The sequence below is a fragment of the Silene latifolia genome, chromosome 1, assembly GCF_048544455.1.
Source record: "Silene latifolia isolate original U9 population chromosome 1, ASM4854445v1, whole genome shotgun sequence".
NCBI classification, from domain to species: Eukaryota; Viridiplantae; Streptophyta; class Magnoliopsida; order Caryophyllales; family Caryophyllaceae; genus Silene; species Silene latifolia.
In genome coordinates this window covers 7,868,284-7,886,244 of record NC_133526.1, presented here as the reverse complement: position 1 = coordinate 7,886,244, position 17,961 = coordinate 7,868,284, and the positions used below count along the sequence as shown (strand labels likewise).

At 34.9% G+C, this 17,961-nt stretch overlaps 3 protein-coding genes across 3 annotated transcripts; 2 read left to right on the top strand and 1 right to left on the bottom strand.

Moving 5' to 3' along the window:
• Window positions 1–643: 643 nt before the first annotated feature.
• On the top strand, window positions 644–3,979 carry LOC141596066 (putative CoA ligase CCL7). Its single transcript, XM_074416088.1, has 6 exons — window positions 644–1,773; window positions 2,173–2,362; window positions 2,755–2,900; window positions 3,157–3,224; window positions 3,330–3,432; window positions 3,664–3,979. The coding sequence occupies exons 1-6, from the start codon at window positions 781–783 to the stop codon at window positions 3,775–3,777; spliced, it is 1,614 nt and encodes a 537-aa protein (XP_074272189.1). The 5' UTR covers window positions 644–780; the 3' UTR covers window positions 3,778–3,979.
• Window positions 3,980–5,842: 1,863 nt separating this feature from the next.
• LOC141648765 (heavy metal-associated isoprenylated plant protein 1-like) lies at window positions 5,843–8,921 on the top strand. The gene is made up of 5 exons (XM_074457501.1): window positions 5,843–6,136; window positions 6,234–6,441; window positions 7,060–7,262; window positions 7,663–7,750; window positions 8,307–8,921. The coding sequence occupies exons 1-5, from the start codon at window positions 6,128–6,130 to the stop codon at window positions 8,651–8,653; spliced, it is 855 nt and encodes a 284-aa protein (XP_074313602.1). The 5' UTR covers window positions 5,843–6,127; the 3' UTR covers window positions 8,654–8,921.
• Window positions 8,922–10,804: 1,883 nt separating this feature from the next.
• Window positions 10,805–15,279, bottom strand: LOC141596057 (uncharacterized). Its single transcript, XM_074416076.1, has 3 exons — window positions 15,033–15,279; window positions 12,257–12,708; window positions 10,805–11,199 (listed from the first exon to the last, which is right to left on the bottom strand). The coding sequence occupies exon 2, from the start codon at window positions 12,637–12,639 to the stop codon at window positions 12,268–12,270; it is 372 nt and encodes a 123-aa protein (XP_074272177.1). The 5' UTR covers window positions 12,640–12,708; window positions 15,033–15,279; the 3' UTR covers window positions 10,805–11,199; window positions 12,257–12,267.
• Between the last annotated feature and the right edge of the window lie 2,682 nt (window positions 15,280–17,961).

Here is a 17,961-nt window from a genome sequence, read left to right as displayed (position 1 = left end):
TACGTAGCCGAAATACTAATTAGTGTAATTTTATAAAATACGAAAATCTCCCTAATATACAACACCAAAAACACAGTTTTTATTAAAATTAGTAAATATAATGATATTTTGATTTTTCGTATGTAATATTGTCCTCAAGTTTTCGCTTTTCTATCTTATAATAATTAATAGAACACATCAATATTGTAGACCCTAACAATAAATTTAAAGTGTAATTATTAATAATGCTAATTTCTATATATTAATACAATTTAAACAATTTAAAATACCGTGCATTTGCACGAGATCTAAACTAGTTATTAAATGACAGGTGAAACAAATTGAATGTAAATGATCAAATTTCTCATTAAGTTCATTTTTAAAATAGAAATGACAACAATTCATTGAGATACCCTAATATGAAAAAGGACAACAAATGACCGGGACAGAGGGAGTAAGTGGTAAATCAAGTGAGGATTAAATGGAGCATTACACTTGCCCTTCCATTTATGATATTTTGATAGGCGTACTATTCATCTTCAATTTATGACGGATAATGCCCGTTTTTAATGAGAGAAATCGTTGATTAAAAGAATGTAATTATCTTGCGAAGACTTGGAAAAAAGAAATTGATTTAAAAACAGGCAAATTGGAGGCATGAGCTGCATGGAGTATTGGCGCCTAGTGCAGTAGCGTCTTTAAATTATACATCCTTATCCCACGTGATCCACAGATCTTAACATTCATTCATTTACACAAATTAAAACTTGAATTTCCTTATCAATTCCCAAATCAACAACAATGGAGCTTTCTGGGTTTGGAAGAGATGGAATTTACAGATCACTAAGACCATCTTTAAACTTCCCTAAAGACCCTAATTTAAGTATGGTCTCATTTCTGTTCAGAAACATTTCTTCTTTATCTAATAAACCTGCTTTAATTGATTCTGATTCTGGACAAGTTTTGAATTTTTCCCAGCTTAAATCCATGGTTGCTAAGGTTTCCCATGGAATTATCAACATGGGTATTAATAAAGGAGATGTTGTTCTCATTTTCGCTCCGAATTCATTCCAATATCCTGTTATTTTTCTGGGTATTATTGCTACTGGTGCAATTGCTACTACTGTTAATCCTGTTTATACTGTTTCTGAGATTAACAAACAAGTTAATGACTGTAAGCCAAAATTGATTGTTACAGTCCCAGAATTATGGGATAAAGTCAACCATCTTAACTTGCCTGCATTGATCATAGGGTCAAAGGGTAATATTAATAGTAATAAATTAGTTTATTTTAGTGATTTGGTAAATGGGGTTGAGGTAGATTTACCTAAGGTTTTGATCAGACAGACTGATACAGCTGCACTGTTGTATTCATCAGGTACAACTGGTGTTAGTAAGGGTGTAATTCTGAGTCATAGAAATTTTATCACGGCCGCGATTATGGTTACGACTGATCAAGTAAATGAAGGTGAAATGGACTATGTGTTCATCTGTGTAATTCCAATGTTTCATGTTTTTGGATTGTCTGTCATTCTGTACTCTCAACTGCAGATAGGTAATGCTGTAGTTACAATGGCTAAATTTGATTTGGAACTGATGTTGAAAGCTATTGAGAAGTATAGGATTACACATTTGTGGGTTGTTCCTCCTGTAGTGCTTGCTTTGGTTAAGCACAGCGCGGTTAATAAGTATGATCTGTCGTCTTTGAAGCAAATTGGTTCCGGGGCTGCTCCTCTTGGAAAGGAGATTATGTCTGAATGCTCGAAAAAATTGCCTCATGCTTGGATTCTGCAGGTAAATTTTCCATTTGCTGAGTTGCTTTTCTGATGTTGGCTTATTGCTTCAGAGTTCTTTTGTTCTTTAGTCTTTGAGACGCGATAATTGGAGGACGATTGTATTATTCTAGGTCCAATTGGCAATACTGAACTCATAACTCGGTGGTGGAACAGATTTTTCTTTGTGATCTAGAATGCAAACGATGAATGTCAGCCGACCCCAAATCATTTTGGGATTAAGGCTCTTTTGTTGTTGTTGTTGTTGTTGTTGTTGTTGTTGTTGTTGTTGAAACCGGTTATTTCAGATTTCAGAGTTTAGGGCCATAATCAGTTGGTCATTCTCTGAAGTAATTTCTGATCTTGTTACTTGGATTAAAATTTGATTGCTTAAGCACCCATTTTTGTGTAATACTTTCAGGGTTATGGCATGACAGAAACATGTGGAATGATAAGTTTGGAACACCCAAAGCTTGGTGCTCGGAATTCTGGTTCATCTGGGTTATTGGTCCCAGAACTTGAAGCTAAGATAGTTGACGTAGGCACACTGAAGCCTCTTCCTCCCAAACAACTCGGTGAAGTATGGGTTCGTGGGCCTAATATCATGGAAGGTATGATTTTCATTACTGAAATATTCTGCAGTTTTTCATATAACTATGCCCGGTTGCCTGAAAACATTTCTTCCAGATAAATGCAGTTATCCTGGAACTATGTAATACTGAAATCGGCAACTGTAGTTTTTTAAGCCTGAGCAAGTATTTAAGTATATGATGTATAGCAATTCTCAGAACTAGAGTTGACTGTTAAAAACTTAAAATGGTGAACTATAGTGCAGCGGAATTGGAATCGCTTATCTATAACATAACATACACCTTGAAGTTGTTTTTGTAATCTCTTCGATCTCCAGAAATTACGCCTCAATTTGAAGTGTGGTAAATGTATGTGTACTTGAGTTAGAAATTTTTCCGCCCAAATAAAAACTTGACGTACTGTCAATCAACAGGTTATTTAAACAATGCTCAAGCCACGAAGTCAACAGTTGATGGTCAAAGGTGGTTGCACACCGGGGATCTTGGGTATTTTGACGAAGAAGGGAAACTGTATGTGGTTGACAGACTTAAGGAGCTTATCAAATACAAAGGCTATCAGGTACTTCGGAATGAAAGTAACTAGAATTGGTTTTGTCGCTTATTTGCATCATTGCATGCTGTCTGATTTTGTAGTCATGTTTCTACATCTTCACTTTTACTTGCCAAATACAAAGGCTATCAGGTCCAATTCTCACCAAGTTTCGTAAATAGCGCGCGCACACATACACAACCTCCTAAAAAAACTATTACTTACATTTTTTCAGTTAGAAATTCAGTTTCGTTTGAATAAACATTATGATCTTGTTTTTCTTCAGGTTGCGCCAGCAGAGCTTGAAGATGTTCTTATATCCCATCCTGAATTATTAGACGCGGCTGTAGTTCCGTAAGTCATTGCTACAAAACACCTTTCTGTAATCTACGTACTGGCCTATATATGGAAGACTAGGCATTTTGTTAACCAATCATTGATCCTTCTTCCTGTTGGCAGTTTACCTGATGACGATGCAGGTGAAGTTCCAATTGCATATGTTGTTCGATCACCACAAAGTTCCCTTAAGGAAGACGATGTGATCAAATTTGTTGCAGACCAGGTAGAGTACATCACCCTCTTTAGCTTTAAGTCAGTACTCGTCCAACAACAACGACAACATTACCTCAGAGACGACTTTTTTTTTTGCGCTTGTGGGACAACCCCATAAGAAAAGATACGGCATTTTGGTGCTTCTTCATAGACAAACTCGCATGAGTCATATCGACTGACCACTGCTTCATCAACTACATCATTGTTTCAAAATGATCATGGATTGTTTTCATTGATACAGGTTGCGCCTTACAAGAGGATAAGGAAGGTTATATTTTTGAGCAGTATCCCAAAGTCAGCTGCTGGAAAGCTTCTCAGACGAGAGCTCATCGAGAGATCACGGTCTAAGTTATGATGTCCTGCATTTGTGCCTGCTGTTATGTTGAAGCTTTCTTGCAGCTGATATGTAAGTGGGAAGTGTGTGTTCAAGCTGCAAAATCAAGGATTTAAAAGCAAAACAATTCATTCTTGTATAATATTTCTTTTCCTGCCCTCTAAGTTAATAAACTGATTGCTTTAAAAATATAAAGTTAATAAATGAAGCACGGGTTTTACTACACGGGTTTTAGATTGAGAATGATGTATTTTTCGATCTAATGTTGTACTGTAATCTAATGTGCATCTTTTTTTCCAACAACTTGAATTTGTGCTTAATGTTGTTGGCTTTGGAGAAAGAAGTACAACTCTCAAAACTCTTGTTACTTTGAGAAAGAAAGGCATTTGCAGAAGACTATATAGATAATGAATGGAACCATTTTCTCAAAAGTGCTTTTTTTTTTTTTTTTTTGGCAAAATATACGATTAAAATCGATTTTGCACTAATATGGTTCTAGGTGTTATTGATTCTCATCGTTTTAAAATTCGCTGTTTACAAATCCAGATGATAAACGTGTAAAATCCTAAAACATTAAGACTAAATTCTATTACCATCTGTAAATCGTGTTAAAATGCTTCTAAGTACCTAAGATCGTAAAATTTACTCTATTACATTACTTTATCCCTTTAAATTTTAATCTATATCCTAAATTCACTTGATTTTTAAATCTTAATACTATTGTTCCTTGATCATGTTAAATTGAAGCACGGGTTTTACTCTCAACTTGTAATAACTAGTGTATTTTTCGTGTAAAAAATGCATTTTTTACTCGAAAAATACACGGGTTTTAGATTGAAAATGATGTATTTTGTAATCTAATGTTTGTAATCTAACGTGCATCTGTATTTCGAACAACTTGGATTTGTGGTTAATGTTGTTGGCTTTGAAGAAAGTAAACTCTCAAAAATCTTGTTTCTTTGAGAAAGAAGCATTTGCAGAAAACTATATAGATAATGAATGGAACAATTTTCTCGAAAGTGTTACGATTAACCTTTCATCGATTTTGCACTAATATGGTTCTAGGTGTTATTGATTCCCATCGTGTTAAAATTCTATGTTTATAAATTCAAATGATAAAATTGTCTTAATGTTGTAGGATTTTAGTCTTAATGTCGTATTAAAATTTGGGCGCCACCCTCTCACATGGGGTGTGTGGGGGACCCTTTCCCATGCACTAATATGGTTTTAGGTGTTATTCTTCATGTAAGTACCTAAGATCGTAAAATTTACTCTATTACATTACTACTTTATTAGTGAGGATCATTTTTCCCATTTTACATTTTGATAGATCAACAAATTAATATATATATTATATTTTGCCACAAATGATGTGTCAAAATATAAGTTGTGTGACACACACAATGGAACACAAAAGTGGGACAGATGGTCCTTTATCCCTCTAGATTTTAATCTATATCCAACTCACTTAATTTTCAAATCTTAATACTATTGTTCCTTGATCATGTTATATGAATCTATTCCTAGTGTTAACTACGGAGTACATGATATAAATCATGAACAATGCTACTCTAGAATAAAGTGTTCATTTTCAACATCAATTGAATGAATTACTAAATTTGTTAAGATTTACCAAATTCATCATATCTTAATGCCTATTGATTATATGTTAAATTCAATAGAATTAAAATTTAACTTGATAGTGTTGACTTAATAATAAAATAATATTTTTTTTCTTATTTTTATTTCCATCAATATTATTTTCGCCATCTAATAAAAGCACACATTTCCTCCATACAAAGAGTTACGTTTATCTAACACGGTTTTACATTAATTTTTAATGGATAAAACTAATTATTACCAAATCCTTTTTACAATAAAGGAAAATGAAAGGACGTCACCGAATGACACTCAAATTGGGCACCAACCTCTCACATGGGGTAAGTGAGAACCTTTCAATTAAGAATGCATGTAAAAGTGTAACACCCAATTTAAGATGACACCCTATCACTACTTTACGATAAATTTATACAAAATCGTCTTACAACATTACTAGAGACATAATGCGAAATGTGGAGAAATAGGGGAATGAAGGAAGTAGAGAAAGGGGAGCGCGTCATAAAACAAAATCCGTAGAGAACAAGTCAGTCCAAAAATACACAAAGACCAACGAAACGACAAACTCACTCCCGTACTCATTACTGCAACAACAACAACAAATACTGCATCAGTCTCCTCCTCCTTCTTCCTCCCCACTAATATTTCTGCTCTTTCTCTCTCTTTTTCCTCCCACTTTCCTCTTAAACCCTTCACAAAACCCTCTCACCATAATTCACCATTTTTCTTCCAATTTCTCTAGATTCTTCTAACAATGGCCAAGGTATTATTCACTACTCGTATTTTTTTCATTTCATTCATCATTTTTTATTTTTATTATTGTTTTTTTCTATATAAATATAACCTTTCTGTTTTCGTAGGGAAAGAAAAACGGTTCAAATTCCGGTGGAGATAACAACAACAACAACAACAACAACAACAACAATAACAACAACGGCGGCAACAACAACAACGGCGGCGGTGGAGAGAAAGGCGGAGGCGGTGACTACTTGAACATCGTTCTGAAGGTTGATCGACACTGCGAAGGTTGCACTCAGAGAATTCGGAAGTGCCTTCTTTCCTTTTCTGGTAGTTCTTCACTCTGTTCCTTTTCCGTACTTTTTTTGGGTGAAAACTCTGTTTTTCAGGTTGTTGATGATTCCGTGTTGTTGATTTTTATGTGGTTATGGTACACAAAAGAAGATGTTGATCAATGTGTACAAGTTTCGTAGTTCCTTAATTTCAACGAATAATGTGATTAATATTAGTAATTTTTCCTTTTTTAAAACTCTGTTTTTCTTCTATTTCTGATAATATTTCTGTTTTATAATTTTTATGCTTTAATCTGACCGTGTTCTTCAATTTCAACGATTAATGTGACTAATATTCGTAATTTTTCCTTTTATAAAACTCTGTTTTTGTTCTATTTTTGATAATATTCCTGTTTTTGTTCTATTTTTGATAATATTTCTGTTTTGTAATTTTTATGCTTTAATCAAGCCATAAAACAAAATCAAAATAAAATTTTTAATGAATTGTTATTATTTACAGTAAAATCGAAATCGAAAGGGGAAATAATGGCCGTACTAGGAAATTGGAGTTTTGTAAAGTGGAAAATGAAATGAGTGGGTTAACATTGTTGAAAATTGGTATAATAATATAATATGGCTAACAAATTTGGGGATTATGTTGTGAATCATGGAATAGGTGTTCATACGGTGAGTTTCGAAGGCGAAACCACGGTGAAGATTGTTGCCAAGAAGAATATTGATGCTGTAAAAGTCACAGAACATTTGAAGAAGAAATTGTCGAAAATGGCGGAACTCATATCTCCTAAACCTCCAAAAAAAGACGATCAAAAGAAGGACAATAACAAACCAGCTGATGATAAGAAGCCCAAAGAGAAAGAGGTATTAATATTTAATTTTAATTTAATTTAATTGTTCAAGTTCATTAATTTCCAGGGTTTTCACAAACCCTGGAACAATTCATTCATCCGTTAAATTTTGACCATTTTGGGTATAATTGAGGTTGTTAATTAATTGGTCTAAGAATTTATGTAATTCATTAAATTGTTGGGTATTTATTTTGAAATTGATTCATTATATTTATAAATTCAAGGCTGATTATTTTGACCACTTTTCTTTCATTCATTCAAAATGTTGCAAGTAATTTATGACTCCGATGTTACAACTTACAAGTAATTCTCATGTACGACGGTTGTACTCGTGTTTTTACTGCCTTGTAGCATTAAATATTAATACCCTTGATTTACTGTTTTCATAATACTTGCTATGGTTTTGCCTGCAGCTTCCTATAGCTACTGTCATACTCAAGATCCAATGCCACTGTACAGGTTGTTGTGAGAAGACCTACAAAGCTCTCTCCTCTCACAAAGGTCTGAAATGTTTATTTTCAAAAACTTGAGATTCTTATTCTATTTTGGTGACTTAGAATTAGTACAATTTCTGAAATCTTAGAGCACGCCAATGTGACGGCAGTGGTGGTCTTGTGGAGCGAGGGGGGCTAGTAGGGCGGCCGCCCCGCTGACGTTTAAAATTTTTGAAATTTTTAGTTCAAATTTTCGAAATTTTTGAGACCCCTTATAATTAGAGCGGGCTATCAGCACGGGCTGACCCGCCCCGCCTCGCCTTGACCCGTTATTTTATGAAACTTGGCCTGACCCGGCTCGGTCGTGGCTTGCCCTGGCCCCGGGCCCGGTCCTAAAGTTCTAGCCCGGCCTTGACCTGCCATTTTAACAAAAACGATAAGGAATAAAAATAAATTGGCAAGGCCCGTCAGCCCGACCCGCTTGTGGCCCGCCTCGGGCCTGGTCCAGGTCAAACATATCCCGGCCCGAGTATAGGTCTACTTATAATATTACCCTTTTGCCTCCGTTGAAAATTTTTCGCGCCCGCTGACTACGCCACTGTGACGGTGAAACTTGTGTATAGGGGTGTATGAGGTGAACATTGACAAGGAGAAGGACTTGGTGACAGTGAAGGGGAAAGTGGATGGGAAGCAGATGGTAGAGAGCATAAACAAAAAACTGAAGAAACCAGTAGAGATTGTCCCTGAGAAGAAAAATCAGAAAGACAAGAAAGATGGAGGAGATGGTGAAAAGAAGCAGGAAAACAACAGTGGTGGCGGTGGCGGTACCAAAGGTGGCGAGAAGGTGCCATATGATGCTGAGGGATACCGGTATCAATATGCTTACGGGTACGGGTATGGACCAATTGTAATTGATCGTGCAACACATTTCTTTAGTGATGAGAACGCAACTGGCTGCTCGATTATGTGATCCATGATGTCCTGGTTAGGTTAGATATAACTAGTAGGGGTAACATTGGAGTATATAGCAGAAGAGCACCACTGTTTTTAGGATTTTTGACTTCTCTGGTATTCATGTTGTTAAGGCATTTGCTATGCTCAACTGTTTGGGTATTTGAAGATCACACTATTACATGTAAGTAAACTTCACAATCTTTTGTAAGAGGTTAACGGAATAGTGTCTCGTCTGAGATTATGAGAATTTGTGTTATGTTATATGGTTTATTGGTTATTTCCGTGATAGTGTATAGTAATTATGCGGTATATTTCATGCGTAAAGCGATTTTAAGTAAAGTAAAGCTAAGTCTTTATAAATACAACTAGTTAAGTAGATGCATTTGTGTTTATGATAGTGATGATCGTGGTAAAATTTGTTGAATGTTGTTAATTTATTGCCTCTGAACTAGTAACTTTTTTGGTGAAGTTGAAAAGGTTGAAATTCGTTAATTTCGTGAAACGGAGTGAAAGTATTTACAAATAAACAAATATTTACTCCGTCTCAATCATTCGTTTGTCATTGATTAAATATCTCACAAAGAATAAAAAAAGGTAGATGAATGATTGAGACAAATAGATGTGACAAGTTAAAGTGAATGAGTTTGTGGTATAAGTTATTCGTATAAGATGGTGGTAAATTTTGTAAAATGTCTTACCGTTTTGTCATCCAATCATGGTAAAATACGTATACCTCTTGCAATAATAATAACAAAGACGAATGCTGTAATAATACTTGAACTATATACAAAAATACAATGGTGCAATTTGTGCGGTATTATTTAAAAATTCAAAATTTATTTAGAGGTAAAACCATACAACTAGTTAAAGCGAACGAATTTGTGATAATAGTGGTCAATTTTAGTCAAAAGTTTAGTTGAAACTTTTTTATGGTGTTGTTTGGCTTTGCTTATGGAAAATGACTTTTCCTTTTCAAAAGGAGTTTATGCACAAGTTACTTTTCGGAAAAGTTTTAGTTGTTTGGCCATACTTTTGTAAAAGCGGTTTCTCACAAAATTTATATGTTTGGCCCAACTACTTTAATACAACTTTTGTTTGCTTATTTGATTCTTTATGTAAAAAGTAGAAGTAGAAGTAGAAGTAGTAAATATCTACTTCTCCTTTTGGGGGTGAATAATCAGTTTTTGACTTCTCAAAAGTACTTTTAAAACTCTCTAATTTACCATGTTTGGCCAAGCTACTACTTTTTCAATTACAAAAGCACTTTTTAAGCTTGGCCAAACAGCACCTATAAGATGGAAAAAGCCTAAACTAGCTAATTAAATGAAATGAAACAAGCAAATTTTATAATAAATAAATAAATAATTTATAAACCTCTCGTATTGGAAAATATGTTTATATCAATGAAATAAACGAAACCTATTAAAACTAATACGAAGCACTCGCTATAAGTTCCTCCCTATAATAATAATCCGCATTAGTCTTCCTTAAGACGGATCAAATGCAAAGATTTGAACATCCGAGTTGGAAAGGTGACAAATAATTGGAAGAAGCGGATAGCAAAGTCAAGGTGGTCCAACAAACAATAGGTGACAAACTGACAAATAATAGGTTGAGGCGGGATAGCAGAATGAGGGTTGTTGAAGGGGATTTGTATGGTTAAAACAGGAAATTTCAGCATTAAAATGATGCTCTCTTTTTTGCAGTCTTTTTTTTTTTTTTTTTTTTTTTTTTTTGTCTACATATCTGCAGACTACAGTGCTCGTACTACACCATTTTTACAACCAGCAGAGATGCTAATGCTACTTTTCATTTCAAAATAGCCTCTTTGTTAAATAAAACAAATGCTCATGTTACACTGCAGTTATTAACGCTTGTTTTACAAAACAGCTTGTCAATGCTCCAAATCTGCAACAATTATGGCCAACATGAATCCATGATCGCGAACATGAAATTGATTGTTGTTCGGTTTGAGGGGTGAGCATCGGTCCATGATCGGATTGGATTGGCCCAAATCGGACCGAGCCGAAAATAATTTTTTTTGTGGACCGAATATTAAATCCAAGACTTTCGGTCTTGTACAGCACCGAACTGAAATATTAGGTCCGGTACAATCTCAGGCTCTTGGAATCTCAGGGGCGGATTTAAAAGTTCAACGGGGGGATCATTTGACAACAACTTCTCTTGTAAATTTTTCAGAATTAAAATTGCTTTAAATCACATGCCAAGGTTAATAATATTTCATGTAAAATACATGACTTGCACTTATTTCTTACTTTATCTATATTTGTTATAAACTTCAAATGTTTTTACCAGTTACAAATAGAGACAAACGGAAAATCACATGCCAAGCTTGTCTTCTGAGATGGCTCATGGCTCCAAATCTGCAACAATTATGGCCTATGTCAGGCCCTTTGTTGAACACAAACGCCTCGACTGCCATCGGCTCGGAATGTTCCCCCGTCAGAACAAACTGTTCGAACATTTTCAATGGCAATTGGCCAACGCCATAAGAAATTCAGCTTTGCTTTTGTCACTCACAGTGTCCATTTTATTATGAACCTACATGAAAAAACTTGGTTTTCAGTGATCTTTATGTATAACAAACAATGAGTCTGGTATAAAACCGTCTCACTCTAACGTGAGAAACCTACATACACCATTATGCATTCCTCGTTTCATTAAGGGCTAATTCGTTGGTCTCACATGTAAGCACTTGTCATAAAGGTTTTCGTTTTACAACCAATCAAAACGAGAAAAAGACAACAATTTACAAATAACAAAACAAGTGTCCCGACTTTGGCTAGTGAACTTTTACCGCTATTCACACAAAATACAATAATTACGACTCTTTTGAAAAGAAAATATAAAGGTAGTTGTTTTGAAAAACGAAATATGACATATTTGCCATGAATATACCTTTACATATATATTTAGTGAAATTAATAGTCTAAGTTGACGATGGAACTCAAAATGGGATAGATAATAATCCTTACTATTGCCCTTCCTAATAACATATGGAGTAACTGATAATATGCAGATCAAACATGATTTCAGCTCAAAAAAGAGAATCTACATGACAGGTTTGGTTTCCATGACTTCCCACATACAAATCGTGTTGCCCAATTAATAGTAACATAATCTTACCATAAAACAAATCTCGACACCTATCCAAAGAGCACGAGCCTGAGATGAACCAATTAGCTACCAAACAGAAAATCAGTAGCCGACAGACTGTGTTCTTGAACCTTCCCACCAATATTTACTATAATTCACACATATCCTAATGATTAGAATATACAATTAATAATTCTCTGCTAAAAGCCCGCTTCATAGCTCATATCTATGTTCCTTAGATACTTCCTTTTAGTTGTATGTCGTATATCGACATGACAGTTTGACGTTTCATTTTCGACCAAAACAAGAATTAGTCACAAACTAGCACATCCGGGTTTCTCACTTGCTCTAGTGTCCAAAGCTGAGTGGCCCAAGCCATGTAACATGGCTTCCAACTATAATTAAATTACAACTAATCTACATATACAAAACTCTGTGTTAGATGATTTTTGAAAATTTTTGACCAATCATATGAAACAAAAAGGGAAAGAGAGAAAATCACCTGTCTGCATGTCAAGAGATACCATCGTGATTGTCTTCAGGTATGAGGCTAACGCCATTATCCTTGAGGGCATTCACAACGGCCCAAACCTTGGTCCTGTTTTTGAAGCCTTTTTTCTCCACCTCCTTATTTATGTCAACATGAATCCCTCGCCCTTGTCCATTTTCTAGGCCCTCAACCTTTAAGCGCCTTGCTAAGACCTCGCCAACAACTGCAGCTGCCTTTGCATTACAAGAACGACCACATTCAAACGTTGTTTTGAGAGCATGCTCAGCTGTTGAGGCCGTTGCAACAATCCTCCCATTGTTCCTATCTATTACATTTGCAGTAATGTACTTCAGAGACATGAACAACTTCAGAGCGTACCTTTTCGAAACTACCATTCTTTATTTGTCCAGGTGAACTAACTAGAATCAAATTGTGGTGGGAGCACGTGCCCTAATGATGTAATCCTAAGTTTTCAAACAAAAGACGAGTAAGGAAGAATCCAATTTAACAGTAGTTATGACTTATGAGTAAGAAAAATTGCCTTGATCAAACAACTCAACACATGATCAGCCAAAAAATGCACCTAAGAAACAGCAGAACCAAACAAGCTTGAGAAAAACGAAATAGTTGAAATATGTCAAAACTTTCACTCTCCACAAGTAGGAATCTCCTTTACAAACAGGGCTTTTCATACAAAACAAAACATGCCTAAAACAAACCCCATAGATCATCAAAAAATGCCCTGATCTCTTTTCTCTTCTATTTGATGTACAGTGGGTTTGAAAAACTCATCGAGATTTTAAACTAAGAGATCCTTTACAAGGCTGGGATAAATGTATTGTATAGTATTCACAAAACTTCTCAATTTCAAGCTGCAGCGACATTAGCATTAACTCGTTATCTATATACCAGCTATACAAAGGTTTAATTGCAGTAGCAGAGATTTGTACCTTTTCCTACTCTTTTGACCTGATTCCTGGTATATACAGTATACTTATAAGATGCAACTACCTTGCCTAAGTGTGTGTTTGGATGGAGGAATTTGGAGGGAAAGGAAAGGGAGGGAGAGTAACGAATTTAAAATTCCTTATTTGGGTACCAAATAAGGATGGAGGAAAATCGAGGGGGAGGGATTTGGAGGAATCCGTTTTCCCTCCTCCAAGGCAAACCAAAATCCTTACACCATAGGAAAGATTTGGAGGGAAATTGTATCCAAACATCCACTCCCCATATTCCCTCCCCTTCTCTCCGCTCCTTTTCCTTTCCCCTATCCCCCTCCCCTTCCTTTCCCTCCTATTTTGCTATCCAAACAAGCCCTAAGTGTTGACTAAAATATACAAGAAGTCACTTTCAAACAACAAAAAATACATATATACAAGAAGTGGAAATGTGGAATATGACAAAATAATATTCAAATAAGACCATAAAATCAAGCAACTTTTTTTTATTTCAGAAATCCTCTGTTCTAGAAATTAGTAATCCCCAAAATCCCAAATGAAAGGACTACTAAAGGATCTTTAAGACTAAACATTACCAGATATTTAAAAATGTACTGTTTGTACATATTCTTAGTTTTTTGAAGAAAAAAATTGCAATGAAGGCTCATACTTAACGAGCATTTACCAATTTTTCGTCAAAATTGCAAGCCTAAAGACGGTTTTCATACTATATAAGTATATTACGTATGTCTAGCAGTCTAGTACACACCATTGTCTTTCATCACATTTAGAGGCAAATCATTATTTGATTAAAAAATAAAAAGAAGATCCACGAATGTGCTAAACTAACATGTAATTAAACTGTTTGATCAAGTAACCAAAAAAGATCCACCAACGTTCAAGTTGATCCTTGATGCCTTCTGAAACTTATTATCAGACACTATCACTTTCAGTCACTGCTATATTATCATTTTCATAACGAAAAACCATCTTATGAATACTACTCCGCAGTTAACGTGGTCTTTTCATACTGAGTCACTGCTAACAGACCTTCCTCGTCATTTCATAACGAATAACCATCTTCAAATTTTACGACTTCAGAGTCCATCCACCAAACATCTCCCCCCCTCCGGATCAAAAATATGCGCTTTGGCTATATAAGTTAATGTTTGAAGTTCTAAATTTTTTGATGAAATCACAATGTACAGAGAATGATCGATTTCTAAGCGCGTTACGGACCAGCAATATGAACAACTTTTGCCCCTTGCACATCATCCATCTTATTAACTTCTGTAGATGTACATCAGTTTCAAACAGTTTTTTTAATGACTTCACAAACATCAAATTTACGCGAACTATGTTGGCTTATTTCAGAGGCGAAAACCCACAAAATATTTCCCCACAATTCGATAACCAACCATCAATTTACGCAAACTATGTTTGCTTATTTCAGAGGCGAAAACCCACAAAATATTTCCCCACAATTCAATAACCAACCATCAATTTAACATGAACTATCGATCTTTGCTTTTTTTTTTTTTTACTAAAACAGGCTCGTCATTCATTATCTTCCAAAACATTGCCAATTCTTTGAGTAAGTTTTGTGCCTGATCGGTTCACGCAATTCAGCAAACACATGGTGTTCATTGTTGAAAACATTTTCTAATCATCGTTATTGTAAAGTAATCGATGTCAATAGTCGTCATAACTTGAGTTTCACAAATTCTCGTTTAAAACGGCATTATCCGTTTAAGCTTAACACGGGTCAAGTATGAGTTCTACATTTGCGTATAAGAAAAAGGAAAAACACCAAAGTGAGAGAAGAAAAGAACAACAAGTATGAGACTGACCGGAAAATGAGGTTGAAGGTTTGAGCACCAAGTGGTATTTGTTTCTGCCTACAAATTCATTTGATAGATAGGATAGGTAAGATCCATCGACATATACACCATTACACCATGATTGCGAATAGGGCAGAGTACGGATCGGGTATTTGATCCAAAGTGCTAGTTCGGATCGGATATCCATATTAAAAATCCTGAAATTAGATATCCGATATCCAAACCAAATGTTTCGGATATCCAATGTTCGGGTATCCAAAATAATCGGATCGGATGCGGATATCCATCGGATATCCATACTTTTGAATTTACTTTAAAATTAAGCTTGAAACACGATTATATTCATAGTCTTACATGATGATTTTCTTTAATATTCTTATTCCAATGTTCTCGACATAAAATTTAAGTACCACCTAGATATTTCTCTAATATTTTAAACATTAATTAAGTTGTTATATCAAATAAAATTTTATTTTCTCGAAATTATACTAGAAAACTATAGTTTCGGATCAGATCGGATATCCAAATGTTTTAATTCTAATATCCATATCCAAACCAAAACCAAAGATTTCGGATCAGATATCCAAACCAAACTTAACTTTCGGATCGGATATCCAAACATTCAGATCGGATACGGATCGGATATCGGATCAATTTGGATAATCGGATTTTTTGCTCTGCCCTAATTGCGAACATGCAATTATTGTTACTTGGTTTTTGAAGTGAGGATCAATTTTAGGGGTGAGCATCGGATCGGATTGGACTGGTCCAAATTGGATCGAGTCGAAAATATTTTTTGGTGGGCCGAAGATTAAACATAAGACTTTCGGGGTCATAGGCATTATCGAACTTGAAATATTTGGTCCGACACGATCTCAGTTTCTCAAAATCTTAGGGGCGGATTTAGGGGGTGCCTACCTTGCGTTTGATATAAGATGGGGTTAAATAGATACTTCATTTGTCCTGGTCATTTGTTATCATTTTTCATTTTTGGGTGTCTCGGTTAATTATTATCATTTCTATTTTAAGAATGAATTTGATGAGCAATTTGATTATTTACACACAATTTGTTTCACTTGTCATTTACTAATTGGCGTCCACCTCTTTCTTGGTCTTTGTGTCAAAAACAAAGGATAACAATTGAACGAGACTGAGAGAGTAAAATTTATGGTGTTGCCACGGACAAGCAGTAGTTGGAGAGCAATAGTATAGAATACTCCTTGGATAGTAACACATTTTCTTCTCTTTCAAAGGATTACATTAATTTAGTTCCGTTAATTTGTATTAAAGATTCTGACTTTATTTAATCTAGCTTCTTCTTATGTTCACCTATTCAATCTTATCTTGGTATGCATTTTCCTTTCCCTCATCTTTTATTTAAGTTATGTACTTTCAATTTCCTAGTTTTATAGATATAGTGTTTAATTTAATTAAAGTTTCAATCTTTAGTAGTTTAATTATGTTTATCTCATGTTTATTGTTAATAAGTAGTTTAGTTAGTGTTTATTTGATTATGTTAGAGTAGAGTAATTAATTAGGGGAAAGTGATTAGTGTATTAAATTGGGATTTCATTTAATGGGTAGTCATTATTATCGCTATCGTTAAGTCATTTGTGTTAATTTGTCACTTAATTGGTACTTTAATGTGTTGTGTAACCCTAATGACGATTAGTGTTATTTGACCTTGTTATTGAGTCGGTGTGGAAGACCCGATACTTGATTAGACGCATTTAGGGTGAGACCGTTTCTTATTATTGTCACGGGAGTGAGTAATAGGGTGGGTCGGGTACTGAGTGACTCGAGAGAGTATTAAGGCCTCGTTTTAGCACTTTTAGTTGTCGATTAGTGAATCTTTAAACCCTATTGAGAACTCTATTAGATACATGAACCTCCTTAATCCCCCTAACTCCCTTAATTAGTCATCTTATATCTACTTTCATTGTTTACTTGTTAGCTGGTCATTCATTTCTTGTTTTAGTTACTTTTAGTATATTTCCAACATCAATCTTATTAACCGACTAGACCACAACGAAGACCGAGACTTATAAACCATTTCTAACACACCATCCTTGTAGATTCGACATCCTACTTCCCTACTACATAGTTTGGTTGTATGGTTAATTTGTTTGATAGGCTTAGGCGACAAAAGCCTCATCAGTGACATGGTGGTTGGTGGTGGTGGGGCAGGTGGTCGTTACAAACCAGAGGATGAGTTGAGAAAATGGAAGAAGGAATAGAAGGATAAAATGGTCAATTATATCCATAATTGAGTCCACCAATGAACACCACCTTTTAAATGTTGTTTATTTATTACCACTAATAATAAATGGTGTTGATTTTCGCAGTACACATTTTACTCATCACAGTACGCAGTTGACAATTATACCCTCTCATTTTCCATTCCATTTTCTCTTTCTAACTTCTCTCTAATGTATTATCTCTAATTTCGCATCTTCATTTTCCTCTAATTTTACCTTGTACTGTACTGTTGTATTCATAAACGATCTATGTACTACATTGAAAAAAAAAATCAAAACAATTACCACTACCACGTACAGTAGCAGACTAGCAATTACAGAGTATATTGAAAAAAATCCCAATCAAAACTATGTACCAGTATTACGCTTATACTACTCCATTCACCACCGCCACACTGCCAACACTCGCCGACGGCGCCTGCCCATGTTGCCGGGCGACATCCGACTACACTCAATATACACACTATTCCACACCAATTAACAATAATTAGTTTGAAACATAAACCCTAATTTAAAAAAGATACGGAGTACAAATTAAAACTATAACAAAGAGTCAATTTGGTTATTAGTAATGCCGTAATGGACTAGTGGATTAAATACACGTTCTATATTCGAATAATCATTCATAATTGAATAATTTGAAGGAGGTGGAAGAAAGTGAAGTATTTAACAATAGAGAT